The 12,207-nt window shown below is 35.5% G+C and overlaps 1 protein-coding gene across 1 annotated transcript; it reads right to left on the reverse strand.

Annotated features, from left to right (window-relative positions):
• Positions 1-1,511: 1,511 nt before the first annotated feature.
• On the reverse strand, positions 1,512-6,422 carry LOC113229948 (4-coumarate--CoA ligase 1-like). The gene is made up of 10 exons (XM_026463641.1): positions 6,245-6,422; positions 5,617-5,821; positions 5,225-5,440; positions 3,887-3,992; positions 3,543-3,699; positions 3,283-3,428; positions 3,031-3,163; positions 2,576-2,791; positions 2,207-2,371; positions 1,512-1,640 (listed from the first exon to the last, which is right to left on the reverse strand). The coding sequence occupies exons 1-10, from the start codon at positions 6,359-6,361 to the stop codon at positions 1,512-1,514; spliced, it is 1,590 nt and encodes a 529-aa protein (XP_026319426.1). The 5' UTR covers positions 6,362-6,422.
• Between the last annotated feature and the right edge of the window lie 5,785 nt (positions 6,423-12,207).

Genomic DNA, 12,207 nt, shown 5'->3' on the forward strand with positions numbered 1-12,207 from the left:
GAAATAATATCCAAAAAAGAAAAGAAAGAAATATCGACTTTGTTTAGTAAATATGAAATTCTATACTACATTGCATCTACCACGCAATATGCCTTTCAAAGAAATATACCTTATTGTTGAGAAGCTAATTTACACTTTGCATTGCTGAAGGCGGAACAAGTCGCCTACGGTTACCGACGTCGCCAACCGTAACCTACCGTAGGTGACGCAGCGCTGCTTTTCTCTGTTGTTTGAAGAAATGTACACCTTATTTAGTGGAGAATATGTTCTATAGTATATTGCATTTTATAAAGTGGGCCTACCGCAGCTCTCTGCAGCCCGCCGTCGCTTACTGCATCTTCGTTTTCATTTGTTTGTTTAATGAAATGTTGCCTTATTTTGTTGAGGATAAAGTTTATCTTGCATTGCTCGCTTGAATGCAAGCCCGCGCCGCGTCGCGTAGCGTCTCCGCGATGTGAATCAAGCCTTAGAGTAGCAGACACAAGTTCTTGGTTTATGTAAACTTGTAGCAGATATTAGTTCACCTCTTAAATGTACATTTATCTCTTTGTTAAAGCCAAATTTTATTTCTTCCTATTTTCTCTAAATCATAAGATAGACATAATATATTATGTAGTTTATCTTATCTAGATGTCTCATATCGCGTCTCATTCCAGGTTATTTCTAAGAAAATTTACAATGAAAATCTTTTAAGCTCACATGTCTATGTGGGTAATTGCTTTCCTATAATTCGCAATCGCATGTGATATGCACATAGACATTTTTATTTCCCTTTCAGATATATTATTTCAATGCTAACGCCTGATACAAATCTATAACAATTTTATTAGATCTTCATTCTTGCACAATCAAATTTATTGACAATACAAACAGCAACATCAAAAGCATTGGTTATGTAATTCATTGGCCATGAAATATTCATGACGACACTAACCTTCCAATATTTGTATTTGATAAGCTCATCCAATCTATTCTACAAAGCGAAGTCTGCTTTGCCGTAGTACGCATTATTGCGCGTTTGGTAAAACCAGTCCTCAAGTGCACACAAAGAAACGATTCTTTCCGAGTTTTCTGACATAGCTGTCATAATCATCTGACCCTTTTATGCATTCACTTCTTTCGGTTCACGGAGTCCTAACATTTTTATCTAAATATTTTCTTAGGACGTTAAAATCTCGGATATTTTTACTTCTCATTCAAACCTCCATTCTATGTTTTTCGATTTATATGCGAAATAATATAAAAATTGAGCGTATTCCCAAAAGTAAAACAAAAGTTGTTTATTGCATTACAGAAATTCAGTAATATGAGGTTTAGCGATTACTAAACAAGCTATATATCATTTAAGCAGCGGTCTGATTATGTTTCAAAAATACGTCATCATCAAAACGAACTTGAAATCGAGAATCAACATTAGGACTTTAATAAAACAGTGTAAAACTTATCAATGTATTGATTTCAAGGCTTAGCATATTATTGAGGAATCAATTACATAGTTTCTAAAGGTTGAATTACAATTTGCTCGTAGGAACAATTTCAAGCATTGCGCGCAGTTGTTTTCGAAGAATCTTTCCGCTTCCAGTCTTCGGGATCTCGTCGATAAATCTTACTCCCCCTCTTAGTCTTTTCCATGGTGATACCTAGCAAATGAAACAAACAAATGTAGTTATTGTACAAACTTCTTACTGCTTATATCAATGATATGAACAATGTTTGCTTGTGTTAAACACAAGCTGTGTTGTGGCGGTGTAAACAAACTATAAGAGTTCTTAGATTTTCGCGATTGTTGTTGTTGTTATGGTTGTTTTTCAAACGAATCAAGATTTCAGGCTCTTTACAGGTCTCACAATCACACATGATTCTTAGTAAAAAGAAAATAAATATACATAGTTATATGTATTATATATATATTAGTATAATAGTTTAATTTTCAAGAGCCATCGGTAATATTTTTGTTAATGACATAGTAAGTGCCCATTTGACCTCCATCTCATCTGATAGCAAGTGATGATTAGGTCGACAATGGAGCAAGCGAACCTAAATAATGCCTATTCACCCCGCGTTGCAAAGGCCTAACTTATAGCGTTCAGGGAATATGTAGGTACGTAAGGAATTCCACTCCATAGACGTTCGTCATATAATATTTATAACCTGATCTACCGCATAACTCTGAACAGCTGCTTCTGTGCAATAAAAATTAACATACCTTAGATGAGACGAAATCCATAAGTTCTTTTTCACTGACTATGCCTTTCTTCACAGCAAATGCAACCGGTACCTCACCAGCCACCTTGTCAGGGATACCAACAACACCAACATCTTTTATTGCTGGATGCTGAAGTATCACTGATTCGAGTTCGGAAGGTGCCACCTGAAATAATAACAAACTAAAATGATACTTCAAAGACTTAACTATGTAACAATATTCACCGTCATCCAAACGTATTTGTTTCCAATTAAAAGACTGATAGAAATCTTACGAACCGTCTTGCTCAATTCAATCTATTGACTATACTAACATCAGAAGCATTTGTTACGCAATTTTATTAGCTATCAAATATTCATAGCCACTAACCTGCCAAGCCTTGTATTTGATGAGTTCTTTCAATCTATCAACTACGTAGAAGAAACCTTCTTTGTCATAATATGCAATATCGCCAGTTCTATAAAAGCCATCTTCATCAAGCTCTTGCTTTTTGCAGACATAGCCATTGAACAGAGCTGATCCTTTCACGCATACTTCACCTTGTTGGTTGGGCCCTAAAGGTTGTCTTGTTTTTAAATCTACCACCTAGAAGAAAAATGTAAACATCAGTGTGATGGTTTTACTATTATTAAATTAAAAATAGTGAATTTTGTTTTTCAAATTTCGTCTCTAGTTATCAAGTTCTTAAATTTTTGCGATCGCTATACAAAGTTTCATATTCAATTCACCTTTAGTTGTTACGAACGAATCTTTTAATATATCTACGATACTTTTCTTTGTCTATTTGGAACGGTTTTTTAAAGTAAAATGTGTGTAATTTGTACCTTGATGACAATTCCAGGCATAATTTTTCCACAACTGCGGCCTTGCTTATTCATGGTTTCCGTTTCTGTGGTAACGGCTCCCGTAGCTTCAGTCATGCCATATCCTTGTAGAACGATACGCAGGTTTGGGAATCTGAAATAAGGATAATAGGTACTTATTTGTACTTACACGCACATATTATATACATTTATTGCATTATACTTCTAATACTGCATTGATCTTTGTTTAAAGTCGATATTTTTAATTCAAACCTCTGCTTTGCTTTATTGATTATCTTATCATCAAGGGGTGCACCACCGCTTATCATCGTTTTCACCGAGCTCACATCAAAGTTCTTTAATATTGTTGACTTGCACAACATTACTACTAAAGGGGGAGCTATCACGAGAAATCCAACCTGTAAAAACAAATAATTTAATTTACGATATTCTCCTTGCTTCTGTATTTGGTATTTTCCATCACACTCTGTAGTGAGTGTGAATAAAAAATGCTAAAGGAACAATTATCTTACCTTATATTTTTCAATAACCTCTAAATATAATTGCTCATTGAATCTAGAAAGGAAAACAACAGTTTTGCCATTAAAGAGGCATTTTGTTGTAAGATCCCATCCCATACAAGTACACCACGGCGCGACCATGAGTGTTCTTAAATTTCGCGAGGTTGGTCTGCAAAAATGTTATCCAATATATACTTAAATATTAAATAATCAATTATGAAAATTGGCAGCTGATTCGAATAAAATCGGAACTTATTTTAAAAAGTTAAACAAATATTTCTGTATTCCTAACTAAATGTAGGATTTAACAACTACGTAAAATTTATTAAATTTTCTGAAACCAAGGACTTACTAACTCTGGTTGTTGTGACGTAACAATCATGTTAACATGTGTGATTTTAGCTCCTTTAGGTAAACCTGTAGTACCAGATGAATAGAGAATGATGGCTGTTTCTGATCTGCCTGTTGATTGAAAACTTGCGTTAATAATAAGCCCTGGTAATAACTTCATAAATTAGGTAAATCTGTCAGCGAAATACAACTACATTCTATTTATTACACAATAAGTAAAAGTATACAGGTAAGGTACAATAAAAGCATAAATACTAGAAACTAACACTAGGACTCAATTATATGAATAAAATTGCATCCCCGCGGCAAGATGCTGGTGGCGTTCCCCCTGTAGTATGGCTATGCTAATACATTGGGCAAAATAGCTGTTGACCCTTGGGTTTCCTAGGGAGTATTATTTTTTGGACAAAATTATGTACAGATGGAGGGCACCGGGACCCCACTGGCCAAGGGTTTCGACTCCAAATGCTGTAAATAGGTAGTCGGAGCCGAGGTCCTTATTACTCTTTATTCTTTACGCCAGCTCAGCTGCGGAGCCCGCCGTCTTGCTGGTGTGCTGGAGAAGGGATGGGGCAAGTGTGTCTGCACAAGTAGCGGCCCATACCAGTGCCCGGCCCATACTAAATTCTTGAGTATTATTACAATAAGTAATAATAATTTATTTATCGCAATATAAACAAATACAATACAAAACAATAAATAAATATAAACAGTGTTTACTAACAACAATAGTGGTGAGAGAAAAAGGTCTGTAGAACAGCACAATGGCGAGAGTGTCTTAGCGCCGCTGATTTTCTGTTACAGCCTGGCAAGTCCATAAAAAAGAAGACGAACTAACACACACCATAGTTCAAGTTCTACGATATTAACTGCCTCAGTGGCCGAACGGTTACCATGCCGGATTGCCACCTAGAGGTCCCGGGTTCGATTCCCGGGCCGGGAGAAATATTTGTATGACCTACATTTATTTCTCTCGTGAGTTTAGGTGTAATTTGTGATTGTCTACCTATGTGTGTGCCCATGGCACCCGCGATACAGGGTTTCCCTAGTGCGGAGCTATGAGTGTGTGTGTAAGCAGATTATTAAATACTTATCACAAAACAAGAATCGTTACCTATATATATATTATATTACACATAGAGCACTACCCACATACAACTACACGACAACGTCTACCTCTAAGGTTTGTCTGTACAATAACCAATTAAAGCATTTCTTACGGAAATTACGTTATGACAATATAAGACAGTCTCGTAAAGGCGGAGGAAGATCGTTCCATACCTTGGATAATATGTAAATAATGTTATAGTATACATATTAATACTGTGTATTCTAATATTTACCGTAGAAGTCTGCGGGTATTATGGATTTACTATCAGCGAATTCCTTAGCTAGGTCCGTGAAAGATAAAGTTCTTGCTTTGTTAAGAGAGTTACCAAAAACGCAGTACTTTCGGATAAATCTAACGTGGAGAAAACTCTTGGCGTGCTTGTTGTATGCGTCCTCTGACAAGAACACAAATCTTGGTTTTGAAATACTGACAGCATGCACGAGCTCATCTGAAAATATTATTAAAATCCACAATTTGAAAACATTCTTTATTGCACACGGACAAATACAAAAAAAGTAAAAATGACAGGTACAACGAGCGGCCTTATTGCTAAATAGCAATCTCTTCCAGGCAACCTTGAAAAATATTTCACAGAAACATTTTTTTGGAAAAACAAATACTTACCTTTGCTATAAGCACTATTAATGAAGGTAACCACAGAACCAATATAAAGCGCCGCAATTGCAGCAACTATGAATTCAATTCTGTTTTCGCTACAGATAGCAACCACTTCATTTTTCTTTAAGAAACGCTGCAAGCTCGCAGCGACATTTAATATTTGCTGGGCCAATTCGGCGTATGTAATGTGTTGTTCCGTAACTCCATTTATCTACAAAGAAACTAATTACATATTAAAAAAAAAATGTTTTTGATACGTTAATTGAAGCTAAGTAAAGTTAGCAAATAACACACAAAATTATTTAGTAGCAGTAGAGCTCCTTGTGAAAATGTTTGCCTAGGAAAGTACTGCCACTTTACATATTTCTGTCGCCGAGCAGTAATGTGAGCATTAATGCGTTTCGGTTTTGAAGTGGTAAAGGTGCTGGTAAAGTGACAGGCACATGGGATTTGTCAACTTATGTATGTCGCAGGGTGACTGGCACAGTGGGAGTCTCCATCTCACCTGATGGAAAGCTATGATGAGGTCGCCGATGGCATACACATGTAAATAATGCCATTAATTCTCGCCTTGAAAAGGTCCTTAAGCGATCTTTGCAAACAATTTTAAGCAGACTATAAACAAAGGACTTACAAGAGCAACTTTATCCTCAAAGTCTATAATTTGTTCAAGAAAGTGTTTTCCATAATTCATATGAACCGGCAGGACAAGGTTTTGGTGGCCAAATATAATATTTTTATGTACAGACATGTTATCGAACAAATAAATAAAAACACAGCTGTGACAAAGTAATTCGGGCACTGGTGTAATTGGCACTAACAAAAATAAATGCTAAATGTAACCAAGAACATAATTTTATCTAATGGCCTTGATGTATGTAAAGATTACAGTAACGTAGGTTAGATAATAATGTTTTTTAGCTGCTATAGAGCATTGTTTTATAAGCGAACTACTTTTGCTTATATTTGCGCTTGGTTTTTCTGATACTTTCTTTTATGATACCAAGTGACGGGACGTTGTGCACCGAGTGGTAAGCGATACGTCTGTCTATAACCGTTGCAATGCCACTCTGAGCTTTAAATCACAAAGTTCTAAGGGGCATTGCCATTGCACCCGTCACAAAGCGGAATGCTTATATTACTACTTGGCGGCAAAAATAGGCAAGTAAGACGAACTCTTTTACAAGGTGCTCTACTGTTACTAAAAATATATTGAACCTTCCACATTTACCAATAAGATTGGCTACTGTAGCCATCTAAGGGCACATGAAAGAGCAAACAACCGTAGCTCTAATTCTAAACCATAGCAGTCGCTGTTGCCGAAACTGGCTAGGACATACACACACAATTTAACTTAAAACATATTACTTAGCTTAAAATTGTGTTAAGGCCAGATACGCGTTATTACTGCAATGTGCTGTACAGCCGAGAAATACTATGCAAGCTACGAAAAAGTATACCTATGATAGAAATTTCTGTCTTTCTTTAGCTACGATTTGGTGACTCGTATTTTTTAAAAAACCAACACGAATCCATACGGGTGTTTCTTACGACTTATGTTGAATATAATTGTATAGGTCTGCTTATATGTCAAACTAGATAACAAAATAATCTTGTAGCATAACAGGCAAATAAAAAATAAAGACGTTGATAAAAGTTATCTCAATTTGAGAACATCGCAGAATAATAAACACAACTTGTGTGTATAATTATATTTTTCTCTAAACTCTGCTTTTGATATAACAGTGTTTATTTGACAAGGTAGTAATTGTATATGTATATTATTAATTGTCACCTACGTTATAAAAAATATGTTTAAATTTTTTGGGGTGACTCCGTCTTAGCACTGAATTTTAAAACGAAACATTAAATACAAATTTTCCGAATAAGTAAAGTGATTATTACACTGCCTTGCAGGATTAGCATGAGCTAAGCTTAGAATCGTTGCTTGGCGCGGGGCAGTGTGTTAATCGCCTAAAATAAATTTGCTAATTGGTTATGGGTTCCTTAGGGAAAGTTGTTCCGTATTGTGGAAAGAGTTATTCAATGAAATTTCCAACGTATTTTTTTTCACTCTGTATATGTTTGTTAACTTTTTGTAACACCCGAAGGTAGATTATTCAGGATCCAAATAGAGTATAAAATATTGAAAACTTCTTTCTTTTATTTATTTTTAAAATTTTCTATGAAACAGGAGTGATTATATAAAAAAATATATACAAATTGGAGTCGTTTAAATTCGATGACTTGCCCACTGTTAAGTGTTAGTACTAGCTTTAAGTTTTAGTATTCCAGTGCCCGAAAAATTGGGAAAATAGTTGCACTGAATACTGCGGCAATATAAAAATATTGTGGGTATTGTTTGGTTATTTAAAATTGACATGCCTGTATTGACCAATAACTGAAAAAAGCGCTGATAGCGAGGCAAGGGCATTTGCCAGATAAATAAAATCGCACCACTCATGGAAGAATGGTATAAGTGGAGTTACGTCAAAAATGTTATTGCTGCATTAAATACAGAAAAATATAACCCACATCCGCTCCAATTCTTGTAACTCTATCGACAGTATTAGTCGAGTATGTAGTCGAGTTTAACCGACTTCAAAATAAAGGAGGAGGTTCTCAATTCGCTTGTATTTTTTGTGTATATGTTACGCGATTACTCCTATATTTGTGAACCGATTATCCCTCAGTAGTGGTCTCGTTCAAATTTGAAGAAAATATTGCACCTCTAACGGTGGCAAATTAGTGGATGAATCCGGTTTATTGCATTTCACGCACTTTCCGATGAGCAATTTCAGTAAAACTTGGCAAATAGATGTAATTCCACAAAATTTTGAGGTCGGTTTTTTTAATAAAAAAGTTATATTCATTGAATTTTATAGTTTTTGTTATCATTATTATATATTTCATGAGCTAAAAACAAAACATTGCTATATAACATAAACATAACTAATTTTACAAAAACATTTCTATGAGCAGTGTATGCGTTCGTATTGTTGCATGTTGATATGCCTCGTAGTGTGCGTGAGAGTCGTTAATAAACGGTGTCACTTAACCTTAATCCTTGTATGTAGATCTCACCGCTGAACATGAGTCTCTTCTAACAAATGGTCGTGAACAGTACTTTAATATTAAATTTGGAGTTGGATATTGTTAGTTATAGTTAGATAGGTGTAATTATTTATTCAATATTAGTATTAATTTTTATTTTTCTAAAAAGTAATTTTGTTAATTTAGTTTCGATGTTTTTATAATTTAACTACATTTTTATTTCTTTAGGAATTTCGTTTATTACATAAGGTATATTTTAATTTATTTTTAACCGACTTCAAAAAAAGGAGGGGGTTATGCGTTCGGCTGTATGTATGTTTTGAGATATCTTTTCAATTGTAGACCTATTTTGAATATTCTTTTTTTGTTTGAAAGGATGCACGTCAACCAAGCCAGAATCTCCGTTCTATCGTCACGTCGTACCGTTCTATCGTCAATGTCTGTGTCTCACTACCATATAATGCAATACTCCAAATGTACACCTCTGTCAGCTGGTCCGTTTTGAAATGTTTGTTTTTAAAGTCTGTTTATATTAAGGCTTTATTTTTTCATACTGAAGTATAAAGTTAGGATTTACAATAACACAGGTACATACCATCACGCTTGTTTCACATTGGGGTAGGTAGATACCACGAACGTTCACTCGCAACGCTCCTGACAAATCTCTTTCACCTTTTCCTTGGGGATGTTTCTGCTAAATACCAATTGACCACTTTGAAGTCAGTTCCAAAGCATGCCAAGAGGCTTATAGGTGATTCATACAGTCTTGAAGACCGCCTTATAGTTGCCAGCTTATGTATTCTACAGAATGTATAACCGAGAGTGTGCGATGAAATTGCATTTTTAAATTCCACCTCCACCTTTCCATCAACGGAGGAACTAGACCCCCACCGTAAACCAGCCTACGTCTAGACGTACGGCTGGTTTTTGGCTGTATGCTGCACCCATAGGGGTGGAACACCACGAAGCCTTTCGTTTCCATTTTGTGTGGCGAAGGCTTTTTTGAGGTGATACTGAATAGGCATTATTTAGGTGCGCTACATCGTTGACCTTATCGTCACGTTCATCAGGTGAGATGGAAGTGAAATGCGCATTTATTGTTTTATACAAAAGAAAGAAAAATATCTTAAGCAGCCAAACTAAAAGTACAAAGAGAAAATGGACATATACGAAGAGACTTATTGCAACAAGTAGATTTATAGTTTGTTACAATTTAGTACTTAAAATGGTTTACAAACCTTGTCATATAAAGCAAATGAAGTTTAGAATTGTAAAACCTGTGCGTAGATATTTTAGATGCGTATCTAACACTGTTCACCCATTATATGCCGCACGTTTACTCGGCTCATGATCTGTGGAGTAGGTAAACGTAATTTGTTAGTACGCCTGCGCGACCGGCTCGCCCACGCGATGTGCTCGCGCCGCTGCGGCGACTTCTCACGATGTGACTCATATACCATCGTTATTTTTTAATATAAAACGTCAATTATGCAACTGGTTTAGAATTCTTTACAGATTGGACCGAGATATATTAAAAATTTAATAGTTTGACACCCATCATTATCACAAATACCTACCAACTTTGAAAAGCGAATTTTTAGTAAAATTTTAGAATATATAAATTATTTAGTAGCAGTAGCTAGAGCTACTTGTGAAAGACTTCGTTCAGGGAACTGCTGCCACCTTACCTATTTCTACCGCCAAGCAGTAATGCGAGCGTTACCTACTGCGTTCCGGTTTTAATGGGTAAGAGTGCTGGTGAAATTACAGGTACATAGGACCTGTTACCTTATGTCTGTCGCGGTGGCAATGACCCTCAGATCTTTACTATTGAAAGCTCTGAGCGGCACTGCAACTGATAACAGTTGCGTGTCCGTAGGGACAGTCCGTCCCTTCCGTCACTTTGTATTATTACAAAAAGCAACAACAGAACATAAGTAATTCCAAATAAGGGCTTAATGTACGAGATCTAGCCCCCGCAGTGAGACGTTATAGAGTCGATATAACCTCAAATGGCTTTGGTTGATTCCGCATAACAGTGAAAGTGTTGAATCAATCACTTGGAAAAAATATATACTAAAATTGAGGATATATGCTGTTTACGGTGCGAAAACACGATACCTAAAAATTTTCACGATCGAAAAAAACCACAAACTTACCTCGAAATTTTACAAACAACCGATGTATTCAATAGGTACTTTACACATACCAATGATTTTTTTTATTTCAACTGAACTAAATAGTACAAGTATAGTATACGGTATACATTTTTTAAATGGCCATAATTTCGTTTGTAAAAAAATAAATTCTGAATTAAAGCCAGTGTCCCTGCCGCTCGGCCCAACCAAAAAGGATCGTATTAGTACGGGAAAGATTTGAATTTGAACTCAGGTAGTATCTACTCTTGAAACAAGAAGTTCCTTTAAATTTACTACGTTAATGATAAGGAGTTAATCGTTATAATTGACCCTTTCGATCGGCATTATAAAAATGATTGATGGTGATTTTTTTTCGTATTTTGTCAATCAGAATTCTAAACGAGATAAGTAGATTTTGAAACTCTTTGAATGCATAACTTACTTTTAAAAATAGTGTTATGTCTCCATGAAGCAAAATATCCTATCATATCTATAAAGTACTTTTCCTGCGTGTCTCACGGTCGTAGACGCTCTGTATAGAGCTCTAACACTATTTCCCTTTTTATAATAACATTACATTCCAAGTAAATTAATAAAAACATTATTTAAATAAAGTGTTCCTCTATCATATAACTAAAAATGAATCTTAAAGTTTTTTTCGGGTTACTAATCCGTTCTTCAAAAACATAACCATAATAAAGAGTATTTAGCTTCTCTAGCTACACTATCTACTTCCAAGTCGTTTATTACGTCCGGTTTGCACCAAGTGCAAAGGCCGACGGTTAGAAATCCGACGACAGCCAAAACACGAATATTGCCTAAAGACACTAATATATCTAGGATAGACATTGAAAAAATCTAATACTGTCTAGGTATACTCGCCTCTTCAGTCCTGTCGGGTCTATGGACGTTGCAATACGTCCGAAACATAAAAATAAGTTATTATTCACGTATAAGTTACCAATTTAAAATGAAGTAATGTGTAAAATCGTGAAAGTGTAAATCAGTGTATATAAATATATATAATAATAATAATAATACCCTGTGTAAAATTCACAATCGTAGAGACAGCTCTAACATTGAACTTTCAGTCCCACGTTCTCGATAAAAGACCTCCTAGAGTCTATAGAACGTCTCATTTGCCTTATTCGGCTTAATGTCCTGGTTCATTTAGCTATCAGTGATTACTCTGCGGTGGTCGAGTAATGGTCCAGTCAGGGAGATTAGGACACTAGCAATTTAATCGCGTGTATCTCCGCTTGTTTGTCCATGTCTTTGCATTTAATTATGATGTAAAGAGGATAAGGCGGAAATAACTTAGCGATAAAAGCTAGAGTGTGGCCAAGACCCAAGTAGTCACATCGCGTCATTATTCACAAACAAGAAAAAAGTTACCACATATCAT

Source organism: Hyposmocoma kahamanoa, unplaced genomic scaffold (assembly GCF_003589595.1).
Source record: "Hyposmocoma kahamanoa isolate Upper Pololo Valley unplaced genomic scaffold, ASM358959v1 63, whole genome shotgun sequence".
Lineage (NCBI taxonomy): Eukaryota > Metazoa > Arthropoda > Insecta > Lepidoptera > Cosmopterigidae > Hyposmocoma > Hyposmocoma kahamanoa.